The sequence below is a fragment of the Convolutriloba macropyga genome, unplaced genomic scaffold, assembly GCF_964194025.1.
Source record: "Convolutriloba macropyga unplaced genomic scaffold, txConMacr16.3 SCAFFOLD_1401, whole genome shotgun sequence".
In the NCBI taxonomy this organism is placed as follows: domain Eukaryota; kingdom Metazoa; phylum Xenacoelomorpha; order Acoela; family Convolutidae; genus Convolutriloba; species Convolutriloba macropyga.
In genome coordinates, this window is record NW_027449925.1 from 15,345 (window position 1) to 33,355 (window position 18,011).

The window sequence follows — 18,011 nt, forward strand, 5'->3', positions numbered from 1 at the left end:
GTCTAGAAGGAAATAATAATTTCAAAAAAATAATAAAAATATTGATTTCATATTTCATTTTTTTGCCAAAATTTCCTAAAAATTCGCAACCCACGCTGAGATATGCGACCCCAGTTGGTTCTGCCCGTACCCTCTTGAGTCGCGGACTGGGCTGAGGCCGGTGCGAACCGATAACATATTCTCGACAAAAGATGGAAAATTGTTTTTCCATAAATTTTGCTATAAGCCAATCCTAAGACTATAAATAGGGAACCCAGAAGTTTGCACAAAGCTAAATATACCACCCTCTTGTTGTTTTTCCTGTACTGTCTGCGCTGGTTTTCCAGTATACCACTTTATTGTTCGCGTTGTTTTAATGTTAAGACTCAGATAAATACAATGCACATTTTTCCATCAATAGTTGAGACACTTGAAATAGCGGAGACACATCGGTTGTGTATCCAATAGTGTCCTCCTCTTTTATTTACTTTCTTTGTTATTATCTTACCTGTAAATTGTGGGCGAACTGCTCCTTGACGAAGGACGACGGGGCGGAGGAGGGGACGGAAGTAATGGGGGAGGAGGTGGTGAGAGGCGAGGAGGGTGAATTAGTGGATGATGATGGGGTTGTAGGGTGGGGTGGGGTTGTAGGGTGGGGTGGGGATGATATTTTGTGTAGCACATTTGAGATACTCTCGGTCAATTGGGACACCTCCTCCGATATGTAGTCCACGCTCTCTCTAAACAACACATGTAATAACCCAGCTTGTGGTATCTCAAGCTGACAAAGTAGCTACTTTTTCACAACTTTGGTATAGCGGTAGCATGCCAGGGCGGGGTGATGGAGATAGTAGGTTCGAGTCCGCTAAGATCTAATTTTAGAAGTATATAGAGTTAGCTAATTCCACCGATGGGTTACAGGTAGGTCTGTACCATGAAATCCAATTTAGATCATACTACTAAGGACAAAAAACACGCTTTAATTTTTTAAAATAATTTATTGAACGGATACAAAAACCATCCAGTGTACTCAATTTTTTTTCGTGCCAAAATTTTCTGTACTCATAACTGTACTTTAAAACATGAGCTTTCACTTCAAATATTTTAACGTTCATGGGGAGCGCATAACTGGCGGTAATTCAACAAATTTGATGATTTCAGCTTTTAATCTAAATAATCCGCAATTTATTCTGAGCTTGGCCTCGGACCATGAAATTTGAGAAGCTATAAAGACTATTTAAACTTAGAACTGGGAGTATTTTCTTCTCTTTCTCCCTCCTTTTTCTAACCTGGCAGCCTTGTGAAGGGTTGGCATTTGAGTGGACCTCAAGCTGTTCAGTTGTGGGTTGCGCCTGAGTGCTTCCTGCAAATAAACAAGTACCTTTTAGCCCAAAAACAACCCAAAACAACTGACAGCTCTGAAAGTAAACAATCACGTTGACTTTGGCCATACTGACTAGTTAAATGTAGTCTTTATATCAAAATAAACAATTGAAACGGTCAAATACTGCTCAAATTTCTTGTGTAATTTTGAATTATGTTATTACTATAATGGGTTCAGGCTGTTTAAGTGCTATCACTGCCCAAAAATTATGATTACTCTGTCTTAAGGCGAGCTGCCAAGCTCAAGTTTGCCCCGGTATGAAAATAAACATTTCAAAACTGTTCCAACGTCTTATTTCAAATTTTCTCTTATGAAATGTATTAATCAGTTAAGGCTATTCAAGAAATATCAAATTAGACTTCAAATCTCAAATTATGATCACAATATCTTAAAGAAATGGCCAAATTATGATCACAAATATGTGGCCAAATATGATGGCCAAATATGATGGCCAAATATGTGGTAAATGGCCTAAATCTCTTCAACTTGAATGTTGCCCTTTAAGGGAAATAAATAAATAAGGCGATTAAAAATTGCCTCAATTCTGTTATTGTAGTTTTGGGTTCCAAAGTTGTCAAGGTAGTCAAAACTGTCCTGCAAGAAGATCAAGTTGTCTTTGGGTAAACTTTGGGTAAAATTCAATGGACCCTCGTGAAAATAGAAAACAAACAAATTGTTCTTGATCAAAAATTGCCCTACCTTTGTTCGAGTTTCTGTGTGCTAATGATTGCGTTGCCTTAAGTTCGACTAATTCATATTTTCTCAAAAACTTTGAGGAAATATGAACTCAACGTGTGAAGTTAACATCACTTTGACTTTGCATAAACTGTCAAAATTTGCCTGTTTTATGAAAATGTTGGGTTATGGACTTTCGCAAGCGGAATAAAAAGCGTTTTTAACTAAGTAAAAGAATTAATTTCTCAAAAATGAGAGAATAACAAAATGATATTTTACAGTAGAATTTAGAGATTTACAGGAGAGATCTGATTATTAGATCAAGATGGTGATTTGAATTTGGGGATGAAAAAGGACTCAAAAATCAGCTGTATATATACCCATTATCAGTGTGAAAAAGTCAAGATACAAAACTAATCTTAGCACCGTGATTTATAGTGGGGGTCGCAAGGGTTACCCAATATGGTTTGCTTCTGCAAATCAGTCGCAAAGGGAACCATAAATGGAATGCATTTGCACTTTTCTAAGAATTCATTCACACTTCCGGAGATATCATCATCATTTAATACGTGCTGGGAAGATTTTACATCAATTAATCTAACTCTAATAATAGTTATCTAGATTCACCAATTTGAACCGAATATTGATTCTCAGCACCATTTCTTGACGATTCATTTATATAATTTCTTTGATCAGAATCAAATTGCTTGTCTTTCTAATCTGGTAAGTCAAACTTTCTTTCTAATTCTCACTAAGTTTAAGACTATAGTTTGATCGAAATTCTAACACCCCCACTCAGACTTGAGCTGATTGCGTAGAGTCTGTTCCCATCAAAACTGCTCTGAATGTTTCCACTTTCGAAACGGGTAAGGACTTTGTGAAGATGTCCGCTGCCATTTTGTCTGTAGGAACGTAATGAATTGAAATAGTCCCATCCTCAGTTTTGTCCCGGATGAAGTGAAACTTTGTTTCGATGTGCTTGCTCCTTTTGTGCATGACTGGGTTTTGGCAGAGTCTGATACAACTTTGGTTGTCTTCTCCAATTGCTATTGGACGTTTCTGTTGGATGCCAAAATCCTCTAGAAGTTGTTTCAGGTAGAGTGCTTTCTGAACTGCTGCTGCCATGCCCTGATATTCTGCTTCTGATGAAGAAAGAGCAACTGTGGCCTGCTTCTTGACACCCCAGCTGAGTGCTGCGCCACGTCCGTTGAGCTTGAAGTAATAGCCCGTTGTTGATTTTCTGTCGTTCACGTCTCCAGACCAGTCTGCATCACTTTCCCCCACTAAATCATAACTAGCCTCTTTTGTGTAAGTAAGTTTTAAACCTTTTGAACCTTGAAGATATCGCAGAAGTCGTTTTCCGCACATCCAGTGTTGATTGGTAGGTGCATTCATGTGTCTGGACAGAATGTTGACTGTGAACATGATGTCTGGCCTCGTCTGTTTGGCCAGATACAGAAGTGATCCAACCAAGCTTCTGTAGATCCTCTGGTCCACTTCTTCGTCTCCGTTCTGTGCTGTCTGAAGTTTCAAATTCAAATCAGCTGGAGTTCTTGAGGGTTTGCATTGATCCATTTGAAACCGCTCAAGCATTGTTTCTATGTAGCGTTCTTGGTCGACTGTGACTTTGCCCTCTTCTCGTCTGATTCTTAGACCCAGAAACCAGTGTAGTCTCCCTCTGTCTTCCATGTGAAAGGTTGCTTCTAGTGCCTTCTTGACATCAGAGACCACTGTCATACTTCTTGATGCTACTATGATGTCGTCAACCCAGACCAAGATGAAGGTGTGATCCTCTGCCTCTGATCTTGCAAACAAGCAGTGATCGTTCCTGCTTCTGATGAACCCCTGTCTCAGTAGGAAGTTTGCCAGCTCTTTGTATCAGTTGTTAGCAGCCTGTTTCAAACCATAAATTGATTTATTTAGTCGACATACTAACTTCTCCCCATCTGATCCGCGTTTTACAAACTCCTGTGGCTGTTCCAGATACACTTCTTCCTCGATTGGTGAGTGCAGGAAAGCAGTCTTGACATCAAATTGGTGCATCACATGGCCCTGCTTCGCTGATAGTTGAAGTAGAATCCTGAATGTCTCTGGCTTGCAGGTAGGCGCAAAAGTCTCAAAGTAGTCCAGTCCTTCCGCTTGTTTGAAGCCTTTTGCCACATAGCGCGCTTTGTATTTGTCCACTTGACCACTGGGTCCCAATTTCACTTTGTAAACCCATTTGCCCGGTATGACGTCCCTGTCTGTGGGTGGTCTCACTAGGTTCCAAGTCTCGTTGTCTTGGAGTGCCTTGACCTCGTCCTTCATTGCCCGGTGCCACTGGTCCCAATCGTCACCTTGCTTGGCTTCGTAGACTGTTTTGGGTTCCACATAGTCGCCCTCAGTCACAGCAAGATGGGTCCTGACTTCTCCAAAAAATTGCGGAACATTCCTTGCTCGTGTCCCTCGTCTGGGCTCCGCTCTGTCCGCGTGTTCCAGTGCATCTTCATTGAAGCCAACTGTCTCTAACTGTGAGAAGTCTTCTGTGTCACTGTCTTCCAGTGAATCTGAGTCTCTGTGACTCCCTCTTGTTGCAGTAGATTCTTCATCTAGTGCTGTTTCTCCAACATCCGAGGCCTCTTGTCTGAGTGTTGTTTCTTGAGTATTCACGCTCCCTGCGTCATGCCACTCCTCCTTTATTGCAGTAGATGTGTCCTGTCGTTCTCTGTTGTCATTGTCTTGATGACCATCATCTGGGTGCCAGATTCCCAGTTCCGACCCATCATCTAGTAGGTCAGCCGTTTCTTTGTTGTCAGGGATTGAGCCCACTTCAGACTCCTTGATGATCACATCTCGAACTGCCATCACCTTGCGTGTGTTGGGTATGTACACCAGGTATCCGTTTTCTCCTTCAGTGTAACCCACAAACTTTCCTTCCAGTGTCTTGGGTTCAAGTTTGCTGACTTCTCTGTACCTCTTCCTCATGAAGACTGTGCAACCAAAAATAGATAATATACTAATTGGAAGCTTAGGTTTTACACCTCTCATCAGCTCTGCTGGGCATTTTTCTTCTCCTCGTCTCACAACCAAGTTTCTGATCCTTGCTGCGTGAAGAATTGCTGCTCCCCACATCATCTTGGGAAGTCCTGAGTCAATGAGCAAACATCTTGCCATCTCCAGCAGTGTCCTGTTGCACCTCTCAGCTAACCCATTCTGTTGTGGCGTCTCTGGTATGGTCTTTTCCTGTAGAATGCCTGCATCCAAGCAGTACGTCTTGAACTGCTCTGAGAGAAGCTCCTTCGCATTGTCTTGCCTCAGCTTCTTGGGCGTCCCCACACTGAGAACAAATTTCTTCAGGCTGGCCAGTGCTTCACTCTTTGCCTTAAGCAAGTCCACAAACACAAACTTCGTGTACTGGTCTGCAAACACTATGCAGAACCGGAACCCTGACAGTGACTCTACTCTGAAAGGTCCCATCACGTCTGTGAACACCCTCTCCAGCTTCTCTTCTGCTTGGGTCTCTGCCACTCTTGGTACTGGAGTCTTTGTGATCTTGGCCAATGCACACACATTGCATACATCATCGAGTTCCCCCACTGTCTCTGGTGCATTCCTGACCACATCCGCTTGATTCAAATGACCCAATCGTCTGTGCCACTTCCTTGCACTGTCAAGTTTCACGCTGTTGGAACTCATCTTGAATTCTAGAACGCTGCAGGGTAAGTAAAACAAATTATTTTCTTGTGTTAGTTTTACCCGAGTTCCCTTCTGGAGTTTCATGCAGCTGTTTCCTCTCTCGAAAGTGAAGCTATGTCCCCACTCCGTGCATCTTGAGACTGATAGGAGGTTTGAAGAATAGTCCGGCACACACAGAACATTTTTGAGTTCGCATTGGAATTCCCCTTTGTTTGAGGGTATGCTGATCCTCACACAGCCTCTGCCCACCACTCTGGAAGCCTCTCCGTTGGGATTTCTGACCACTGATTGAATGGGCACAAAGTCCAGAAACGCATCGATGTTCGTCACTATGTGATCTGTACAACCACTGTCCACTAGCATGCCTGCTGTCTTCCACTGGGTAAGAGCTGCCCAGCATTCCTCGTCTGGTGTAGCCAATGTTGGACCCATTGCCACTGACTCATGTTTGCCTCCATCTCTTTGTCTCTTGCATGCCCTGTCTAGGTGACCCTTCTCACCACACTTGCTGCATTGTGCTGTCTCCTTCCTCCTGCAGTCCTTGGCAAAGTGTCCAGGGATCCCACACACAAAGCAGTTTTCTTTCTTGGGTCCCTTCTTGAAGTCACGCTTCACTGCCAGTGCCACTGAACCACTTTGTCCCTTGTGTCTCTGCACTGTGCTCTCATGAAAGTTCTGCAGCCTTTTCCTCAACTCTGTGAAGTTCGTTGCCGGGTTGAAGCTTTCCTGTATAACAAAATTTTCATACCTCATTGGCAGACCATTGAGGACCAAGGCGTTGAAAAGGGTCTCTGAGACTGCTTCCCCTGCTTCTTGTAGCCTTGTGAGCAACTCCTGTCCTCTGATGAAGAAGCTGTCCAAATCCTCAGAATCCTCGAGCTGCAGTCGAGCAAGCTGTGCCACTAAAGTCACCACTGTCGGCGTCTCCACACTCTGAAATCTCTCTTGCAAAAGCTTCCAAGCGTTTGCTCCATCTCCAATGCCGTCATCTCCCACACAGTCATGTCTCATCAGCATGAGGGTTGTTGCATCTAGAGTCAGTGCCAGATGGCACCACACATTGTTCCGTTTCTCCTTGATGTCTGCAATTCCTTCTCATATGCATCCTTCAGCACCTTGTGGTTCTTCTTTTCATCATTGGTTGCCCCATTGGCCAGTGGCGCAGGCTCATTGGGTTGCTCCTCTGTCCCCAGTAGTGATTTGTAGAGTCCCTTCGTCTGCATCATCGCCACAAATCTTGTGCTCCAGATTGGAAAGTCCTGTGCCTTTCCTGTGTAGGTCAGCAGCTCCACTGTCTGTTGATCCATTGAAGTTTGAGCAGGCAAAACGGTTGTGAAAAGAAAAGGTACTAAGCAGAAAAGGATTATGACTGTCAACAACAAATTAGTTTTGTTTTGGAGATTAATTTTATGACTTAGAAAATTGCTGGGCCCATAACCTGTTGGGTTATGGACTTTCGCAAGCGGAATAAAAAGCGTTTTTAACTAAGTAAAAGAATTAATTTCTCAAAAATGAGAGAATAACAAAATGATATTTTACAGTAGAATTTAGAGATTTACAGGAGAGATCTGATTATTAGATCAAGATGGTGATTTGAATTTGGGGATGAAAAAGGACTCAAAAATCAGCTGTATATATACCCATTATCAGTGTGAAAAAGTCAAGATACAAAACTAATCTTAGCACCGTGATTTATAGTGGGGGTCGCAAGGGTTACCCAATATGGTTTGCTTCTGCAAATCAGTCGCAAAGGGAACCATAAATGGAATGCATTTGCACTTTTCTAAGAATTCATTCACACTTCCGGAGATATCATCATCATTTAATACGTGCTGGGAAGATTTTACATCAATTAATCTAACTCTAATAATAGTTATCTAGATTCACCAATTTGAACCGAATATTGATTCTCAGCACCATTTCTTGACGATTCATTTATATAATTTCTTTGATCAAAATCAAATTGCTTGTCTTTCTAATCTGGTAAGTCAAACTTTCTTTCTAATTCTCACTAAGTTTAAGACTATAGTTTGATCGAAATTCTAACAGAAAATAAACAACCTCTTCCCATAGTGTGATGAAATTTTTTCTGGAATTGTTTTGCTTAAGAGTGAACTAATGATTTCAGGCTGCTTCGTAGCTATCGAATTTCTACCCAATTCACAAATTAAAATCACAGACTTTGGGCAAATTGCCCTTAAGAGTTGCACGCTGACCTGTTACAGAAAATAAACAATTTTCTTTGCCTGGGGTCAATTTTCCTGAAATGTCCACTTTTGTTTCCTACTACTATCTACGTACGTGGGTCTATAGAATCACAGACGGGAAATATGGGCAATTAAAAGTCGTAAAAAATCTGGAAATTCGGAGGTTGAGAGAAATGATTTATTGGTTTAATTGGCGATGGTTCAGTAGTCAATTGATAGCATGTATTGTTATAAATTACACAGTCCACTGAACTGTGTGAAAGTTTCAACCAATTGAGCATGAAAGCGTGAAGGTCTGTCATCAAGGTTGGCTGCACTTCCGGGAAATGGGGGTAAAATGAGTTTTATGGGAAAAAAACCTTGTTGGCAATGAAAACCGTTGTGAATAAAACTGTTCTGTTTATTACAACCGAGAAAACCGAAACCTGATACATCTTGATAAGAAACATACTAAAGCATGGTTAATATGGCCAAGATCTTGACATGTTACATGGAAAGAAAATATCAATATATGTACAAACGTGCAAGATCCTTGCATGGGATACGAGATCTATGTGTCAAGGTTTATCAAGATATTAGGATTTAACATCAAGAAAATTTCTTTACATGTCGTTATAAGATGTTTCAAGTTTGCAAGAGTTATAAAGATCTTGCGTGAGGATGCATCAAGTTTCGTTTCACTCAGAATGGTTTTATTGTTTCTTAAAACAGTTTTGACACCATTTTTAGTTCTGTTTTGATCTATTTCTCACTCAAAATATTTGGCAGTTAAAAGCGCAGGTTCAATTTTATAGTTGAATATTTTTTTAAACAACGCATTAGCAGAAATATAGTTTTGTAATTGTTTAACTGACATTCAAGCCTCATTGTTGCATATAATTATTTGAAAAAGGAATTGTTTTTTGACTGCATGTGCCACGAAACCCTAAAACTTTTTGATGACCAGGGCATTCTTTAATCCATGTCATTAAAATTTTCACATTTTTAATCTGATTTGAAGTATATGTATGATTACTGGTCCAGCTCCTCGTTGGTCTATCAATGACTCATCTGATAAAAAATCACATTTGGTTCTCACTAAAGGAAGAAGGGCCCATAGGCGGTGAAGAATCAATTCGAAATTGAAACTGTCAATAAAAACTTTTTTCCTGTGTCTATGCTGTGTGCGTGTGTGTGTGTGTTTGTGTGTGTGTGTGTGTGCGTGCGTGCGTGTATGTGTGTGTGTGTGTGTGTGTGTGTGTGTGTGTGTGTGTGTTTGTGTGTGTGTGTGTGTGCGTGTGCGTGCGTGGTGCCTAGACAACATAGTTTTGATCAAGAGTGTTAGGTTGTCTAAGAAGGCCCAACTATTTGGAAACCTAGCGAGTACTGGATTCGAACCAGTATCTTTTACTTGCAAGCCTAGTGTGCTTGCATTTACACCGTTTGGTCTTAAGCTCTTGAACTTGTGCGTCTCTCATAACCCATCTGTAGTAACCCGCCCGCCCAATGTCTCTTTCGTTCTTGTTCCTCGAGGCTTCATCTCTCTAACCAAGTATACGTTGAACAAGTAGAGTTTCTTGTCAAGCTTATCTTATGTACAATTTATATTAGGTTTTCCTCTCTGAATCTTCTAACAAAGATTGAAAGTGACAAAAGTGACATATTTGAGTCTTAGAAAGAAAGAAAAAAATAATAAATTTCTCCTTTATCATAAAAATTATCAACAATTTAATGAATTACATAATACATTAAATAATTCATAATATATATCAATTAAAATTATTTACATACCAAAGGTATCTCGGAGAGGACAGAAAAACGGGGCTATTAAGCCCACCTAGTATCTGCCCTGGTGTATGTGTTTTTGGTATGTAGTTTTCATGGTGTATGTGTTTTTATTTAGCCTTTTGTGTATTTTACCAAGCAACATATGATAAAGGGGAGAGGTTGCCCTTTAACTCACCATTTTATGGTAAGACATGAAAACATTTTGGGTAGCAGAAATATATGCTTGTGGTAAGTACCCCTTCTTCGCCTCATTGTGTAGCTATACATTAGTCAGTTGGTCAACAGTGTTTATTAACTGCTTGTGTCCCAAAAGCCCAACAAATTTTTACTAACTACGACACTATAGAATATCTGATAATCGAAATATCTGATAATTGAAATATCTGATAATTGAAAGTCGATTCTTCATCAAATCAAAACCAAGAGTTTAATACATAGAGGGGAGGTCTGGTCGTAGCCATATGTTCAGGGTGCTAAAAACAATTCTCATATGTCTATATGCAGTGAGTGTTGGTGTCTAGACCATATGGGGTAGTATTGATTGGGGTGGGTGTTGGGGGGGGGGGGGGGGGGGGGGGGGGGGTGGTTGAGACTGACCTGGGCGACAACGTGTCTGAGTCTTCTGGTGAAGTGGTTGCTCTTACTCTCCATCACTTCACAGACACTTTCCACTCTCACTCCAAGGGCGTTGCCCCCGTACCCACCCTACACACAACACACATACATCAATACATGTACATATTTATATATAAGGAATTGATTAAACTTGAACTTAGAACTGCACAAACATCATTTATTGTTAACTCATTTTGGTCTACAAAAAATGTGTAGACAAAGTGAACTGATTGGGTGTAATAGAACTGTGAACCCAAAATCTGTGCATTTGTTTCTAAAGGAAATAAAATTTCTTATACAGAAAGCAATAAATGTTTTTTTGTATTTTGAATTTGACCAAATTGTGTTTTGTCATATAATTTCTCCTCTTATTTTTAGGCTTTTGTTTGATTAAAAAATACATTGCGAAAAAAGTCATTGATTAAAAAGTACATCTTTGAAACAAAAACTATTGTTCCTAATCATTCAGTTGTTTTTTTTTCGTGGGTTTTGCCCTTTTAATTAAAAAAGTGCTATGATTTTGCAATATTGAAGAATAATCTATGAAACCATCATATACGTACACCATCCTTAGAGCACATTTGAGGAGAGAGAACGAACAATGTGAAATATTGGAAACATTTCAAAAATTGGCTCAAATGCTGTTAGTTTTTTTTTATCGTACTCCTGGAATGTTATCTGCAGTGTGTGAAAAGCACAAAACTTCTGCGAATGATAATTAATGAGTTAAAATTCTAATTAGATGTAAAATTATCAAAATGATAAAATCTGATAAGTTATAGGCTGTCGGAGAAATTTGTGAATAAAAAAATAGGAATGAAAGATTATTTTGACAAACGTCCAGTTGCAATATGACAAAACTTCTTCTAGCCAGTTAAAAATGTGATCACATAAAAAGGCAAGTTTTTCATAGAACTAACTACAAATTGACGCCTAATTATCGAATGTTTGTCACTAATACGATCGTGAAAACCCCAGCAGTAAAGTTATGTCGAAGCAAACCCAAAAAGCAGAAAACCTTTTAAAGCCAATTTTTCGGGAAAGTAGATGGAATGCGGTTTCTGATTACATGTAAACGCCAAACGTTTGCTTGAATTTCATGAGAAAAGTAATTATTTTAGTTCAGTGATTGTTGTTATTTCAAGAAAGATTACTGATTTTTTTAATATAATAATTACTGACAAAAAATTATTTTCCATTTGAGTCCATTATTTTCCATCAAATTATATAAAAAATTGAATACAAACAAGACAAGCTCTTAACTTCCAACAGACTACTAACTTTGAAAAAACTTTACAGGCCACGATTTTGCTTCAAAGTTGAAAATACACAGAAAGTTCACGTGAAAGCCATTTGTATCGAGTAGGGAGACTTCACCAAAACTAACATCAAAAAAAGTGATTTAGGCGTGCTGAAAAACTTTAAAGTTTCCTACTAAAAAACATAGCGGCAGACTGCCTAAGCAAAGCTTGCCCTCACCTAACATTGCCTAACATGCCCAAGGTAAGATACAGATAGACGTGCAAACTGATAGCAGTTGGCTATTGTTTTGGCTATTCAATCCAAAAGACGTATTGTGGAAACAATTTTTCGCCAAAAAAGTTTTTATCATTTTTGTTACCTGCTTTGGTATTAGCACCCCAAATGCATTTGATTCCGTCAAAGGTTCTTTCATATTATTTTTGGAAAAGTTTTAGAGTAATTTCATATCACATAAATTTTTGCTTTAAAAGTCATATAAATAGTCAATGAGTCAATTAGGATGAAAAACAAGTTAGGCAATGTGGTTAAAAAATAACTGCTAAACAATGTAGGAAACAACATCACGCACAAAAAATGTAGAAAGTGGAATGAAAAGCTAATTAAAATTACTGTTTGGATGGTATCAATGTGACAAAATCGATAACAAAGAAGCGTAAAACGGCGAAATAAAAATAACAGCAGCAGAAGTCCTGAAACAACCCCCAAAAAACTGAAAGAACGCTTATACTCTATGTGCTGGAATATTAAAATAACTATGTCCTACAAAAAGGGCAAGAAGTTAAGAAAAAAAAAACCTGGCTGGTAATTGTTCGCCAAAAATTCAGGATGTTAATGTCTCCAAAAGCAGCAATCTAATGCAAACTAGCTGTATGCTCAAAAGAATGTTCAATTGATCTTAAAAAAACGAAAAACACAAAAACTTTCAAAGACATGAAAATTGCAAAATTGTAAGCTAATTTACTTAAATTATGTTCTTTTGAAACCAATGTCTTCATAGCAAGCTTTTTGATGCCAAAATCTACAAAACAACAAACTTGCAGGCTAATAGAAATCAGCTTGGGCATGTAGGTGACCAACACAGGCAAACTCGACAAAAACTTTTTGAAAAATCGGGAAATTGTGCAACTAGTTATTGTTGAAACTTGTTAAAATTGTTGAAACTAATGTTTTCGCAGCCATTTTTGTTCTGCTAAATCTAACCCATTAATACAAATGAAGGCTTTAAAAAGATTCACGCATATCTAAAATAGAAAAAAAGTAGAAGAAGGCAACAAAGCTTTTCTCAAGTTACAGCTGTGCAGCTAAAATAGCAAATGTAAACAAAAATCAAACCCCACAATCAAGTTTAGTAAAGTTTACTCTTTTGAGAGAGAATAATAACATTAACTCAAGAACATTAATTCACCTACCTCATTCAAGAAGTTTCCCAATATTAGAATGATGGCAAACAGTTCACACAGCAACTGGCTCTCCATAACTTCTAAAACAATAGAAAAACAATAAACAATAAACAGGAGATAAATAATAAACAACAAGAGGGAATAGGCATTTGAACCGTGTGACTGACTTAGTTAGAATGTTTCCATTCCAAATCATGTCCATAGTTTGCCTGTTTATAGAAACGAGATTCATTCTGTTCTCCCTGTGGGCATCAAAAAATTGGAGGGGGGGGGGTACAGCATAAAATGTAAAAGGGGGGATGATAAAAGAAGGGCAGCTGAAAAAAACAGACCGCTGTTAGCCTAATGCACAGAAACAAGTTATTGTTGTTATTATTATCGCCATAACTGACGTCCGAGTGAAGTTATTGTCGTTTTTTTCCTCAACTTTTTCCAATTATTGTTCAGGAAACATTTTGCGTAACTCATCGTGGCACAACCTGAATGATAATTTACAATTATTGATGTGAATGTGAACAAACCTTTAGAAGCTGTTTTGAATGAGTCAATCGCCACTTGTATAGAAGGAAACTTCTCATCAAATGACTCTTTTATCAACATACTCTCCAGTCTCAAATCGTAGCTGTTAGAATTTCGATCAAACTATAGTCTTAAACTTAGTGAGAATTAGAAAGAAAGTTTGACTTACCAGATTAGAAAGACAAGCAATTTGATTTTGATCAAAGAAATTATATAAATGAATTGTCAAGAAATGGTGCTGAGAATCAATATTCGGTTCAAATTGGTGAATCTAGATAACTATTATCAGAGTTAGATTAATTGATGTAAAATCTTCCCAGCATGTATTAAATGATGATGATATCTCCGGAAGTGTGAATGAATTCTTAGAAAAGTGCAAATGCATTCCATTTATGGTTCCCTTTGCGACTGATTTGCAGAAGCAAACCATATTGGGTAACCTTTGCGACCCCCACTATAAATCACGGTGCTAAGATTAGTTTTGTATCTTGACTTTTTCACACTGATAATGGGTATATATACAGCTGATTTTTGAGTCCTTTTTCATCCCCAAATTCAAATCACCATCTTGATCTAATAATCAGATCTCTCCTGTAAATCTCTAAATTCTACTGTAAAATATCATTTTGTTATTCTCTCATTTTTGAGAAATTAATTCTTTTACTTAGTTAAAAACGCTTTTTATTCCGCTTGCGAAAGTCCATAACCCAACAGGTTATGGGCCCAGCAATTTTTTAAGTCATAAAATTAATTTCCAAAACAAAACTAATTTGTTGTTGACAGTCATAATCATTTTCTGCTTAGTACCTTTTCTTTTCACAACTGTTTTGCCTGCTCAAACTTCAATGGATCAACAGACAGTGAAGCTGCTGACCTACACAGGAAAGGCACAGGACTTTCCAATCTGAAGCACAAGATTTGTGGCGATGATGCAGACGAAGGGACTCTACAAATCACTACTGGGGACAGAGGAAAAACCCAATGAGCCTGCGCCACTGGCCAATGGGGCAACCAATGATGAAAAGAAGAACCACAAGGTGCTGAAGGATGCATATGAGAAGGAAGTTGCAGACATCAAGGAGAAACGGAACAATGTGTGGTGCCATCTGGCACTGACTCTAGATGCAACAACCCTCATGCTGATGAGACATGACTGTGTGGGAGATGACGGCATTGGAGATGGAGCAAAGGCTTGGAAGCTTTTGCAAGAGAGATTTCAGAGTGTGGAGACGCCGACAGTGGTGACTTTAGTGGCACAGCTTGCTCGACTGCAGCTCGAGGATTCTGAGGATTTGGACAGCTTCTTCATCAGAGGACAGGAGTTGCTCACAAGGCTACAAGAAGCAGGGGAAGCAGTCTCAGAGACCCTCTTCAACGCCTTGGTCCTCAATGGTCTGCCAATGAGGTATGAAAGTTTTGTAATACAGGAAAGCTTCAACCCGGCAACGAACTTCACAGAGTTGAGAAAAAGGCTGCAGAACTTTCATGAGAGCACGGTGCAGAGACACAAGGGACAAAGTGGTTCAGTGGCACTGGCAGTGAAGCGTGACTTCAAGAAGGGACCCAAGAAAGGAAACTGCTTTGTGTGTGGGATCCCTGGACACTTTGCCAAGGACTGCAGGAAGAAGGAGACAGCACAATGCAGCAAGTGTGGTGAGAAGGGTCACCTAGACAGGGCAAGCAAGAGACAAAGAGATGGAGGCAAACATGAGTCAGTGGCAATGGGTCCAACATTGGCTACACCAGACGAGGAATGCTGGGCAGCTCTTACCCAGTGGAAGACAGCAGGCATGCTAGTGGACAGTGGTTGTACAGATCACATAGTGACGAACATCGATGCGTTTCTGGACCTTGTGCCCATTCAATCAGTGGTCAGAAATCCCAACGGAGAGGCTTCCAGAGTGGTGGGCAGAGGCTGTGTGAGGATCAGCATACCCTCAAACAAAGGGGAATTCCAATGCGAACTCAAAATTGTTCTGTCAGTGCCGGACTATTCTCCAAACCTCCTATCAGTCTCAAGATGCACGGAGTGGGGACACAGCTTCACTTTCGAGAGAGGAAACAGCTGCATGAAACTCCAGAAGGGAACTCGGGTAAAACTAACACAAGAAAATAATTTGTTTTACTTACCCTGCAGCGTTCTAGAATTCAAGATGAGTTCCAACAGCGTGAAACTTGACAGTGCAAGGAAGTGGCACAGACGATTGGGTCATTTGAATCAAGCGGATGTGGTCAGGAATGCACCAGAGACAGTGGGGGAACTCGATGATGTATGCAATGTGTGTGCATTGGCCAAGATCACAAAGACTTCAGTACCAAGAGTGGCAGAGACCCAAGCAGAAGAGAAGCTGGAGAGGGTGTTCACAGACGTGATGGGACCTTTCAGAGTAGAGTCACTGTCAGGGTTCCGGTTCTGCATAGTGTTTGCAGACCAGTACACGAAGTTTGTGTTTGTGGACTTGCTTAAGGCAAAGAGTGAAGCACTGGCCAGCCTGAAGAAATTTGTTCTCAGTGTTGGGACGCCCAAGAAGCTGAGGCAAGACAATGCGAAGGAGTTTCTCTCAGAGCAGTTTGAGACGTACTGCTTAGATGCAGGCATTCTACAGGAGAAGACCATACCAGAGACGCCACAACAGAATGGGTTAGCTGAGAGGTGCAACAGGACACTGTTGGAGATGGCAAGATGTTTGCTCATTGACTCAGGACTTCCAATGATGATGTGGGGAGCAGCAATTCTTCACGCAGCAAGGATCAGAAACTTGGTTGTGAGACGAGGAGAAGAAAAATGCCCAGCAGAGCTGATGAGAGGTATAAAACCTAAGCTTCCAATTAGTAAATTATCTATTTTTGGTTGCACAGTCTTCATGAGGAAGAGGGACAGAGAAGTCAGCAAACTTGAACCCAAGGCACTGGAAGGAAAGTTTGTGGGTTACACTGAAGGAGAAAACGGATACCTGGTGTACATACCCAACACACGCAATGTGATGGCAGTTCGAGATGTGATCATCAAGGAGTCTGAAGTGGGCTCAATCCCTGACAACAAAGAAACGGCGGACCTACTAGATGATGGGTCGGAACTGGGAATCTGGCACCCAGATGATGGTCATCAAGACGATGACAACAGAGAACGACAGGACACATCTACTGCAATAAAGGAGGAGTGGCATGACGCTGGGAGCGTGAATAGTCAAGAAACAACACTGAGACAAGAGGCCTCGGATGTTGGAGAAACAGCACTAGATGAAGAATCTACTGCAACAAGAGGGAGTCACAGAGACTCAGATTCACTGGAAGACAGTGACACAGAAGACTTCTCACAGTTAGAGACAGTTGGCTTCAATGAAGATGCACTGGAACACGCGGACAGAGCGGAGCCCAGACGAGGGACACGAGCAAGGAATGTTCCGCAATTTTTCCTTGACCACCCACAGACAGGGACGTCTGTACCACCCACAGACAGGGACGTCTTACCGGGCAAATGGGTTTACAAAGTGAAATTGGGACCCAGTGGTCAAGTGGACAAATACAAAGCGCGCTATGTGGCGAAAGGCTTCAAACAAGTGGAAGGACTGGACTACTTTGAGACTTTTGCGCCTACCTGTAAGCCAGAGACATTCAGGATTCTACTTCAGCTATCAGCGAAGCAAGGCCATGTGATGCACCAATTTGATGTCAAGACTGCTTTCCTGCACTCACCAATCGAGGAAGAAGTGTATCTGGAACAGCCACAGGAGTTTGTAAAACGCGGATCAGATGGGGAGAAGTTAGTATGTCGACTAAATAAATCAATTTATGGTTTGAAACAGGCTGCTAACAACTGGTACAAAGAGCTGGCAAACTTCCTACTGAGACAGGGGTTCACCAGAAGCAGGAACGATCACTGCTTGTTCGCAAGATCAGAAGCAGAGGATCACACCTTCATCTTGGTCTGGGTTGACGACATCATAGTAGCATCAAGAAGTATGACAGTGGTCTCTGATGTCAAGAAGGCACTAGAAGCAACCTTTCACATGGAAGACAGAGGGAGACTACACTGGTTTCTGGGTCTAAGAATCAGACGAGAAGAGGGCAAAGTCACAGTCGACCAAGAACGCTACATAGAAACAATGCTTGAGCGGTTTCAAATGGATCAATGCAAACCCTCAAGAACTCCAGCTGATTTGAATTTGAAACTTCAGACAGCACAGAACGGAGACGAAGAAGTGGACCAGAGGATCTACAGAAGCTTGGTTGGATCACTTCTGTATCTGGCCAAACAGACGAGGCCAGACATCATGTTCACAGTCAACATTCTGTCCAGACACATGAATGCACCTACCAATCAACACTGGATGTGCGGAAAACGACTTCTGCGATATCTTCAAGGTTCAAAAGGTTTAAAACTTACTTACACAAAAGAGGCTAGTTATGATTTAGTGGGGGAAAGTGATGCAGACTGGTCTGGAGACGTGAACGACAGAAAATCAACAACGGGCTATTACTTCAAGCTCAACGGACGTGGCGCAGCACTCAGCTGGGGTGTCAAGA

At 40.6% G+C, this 18,011-nt stretch overlaps 1 protein-coding gene across 1 annotated transcript; it reads right to left on the bottom strand.

Moving 5' to 3' along the window:
- Window positions 1-463: 463 nt before the first annotated feature.
- Window positions 464-13,606, bottom strand: LOC142355432 (formin-A-like). The gene is made up of 5 exons (XM_075407612.1): window positions 13,487-13,606; window positions 12,975-13,045; window positions 10,285-10,392; window positions 1,269-1,342; window positions 464-719 (listed from the first exon to the last, which is right to left on the bottom strand). Exons 1-5 carry the CDS (start codon window positions 13,563-13,565, stop codon window positions 479-481), a joined length of 573 nt encoding a protein of 190 aa, XP_075263727.1. The 5' UTR covers window positions 13,566-13,606; the 3' UTR covers window positions 464-478.
- Window positions 13,607-18,011: the final 4,405 nt, after the last annotated feature.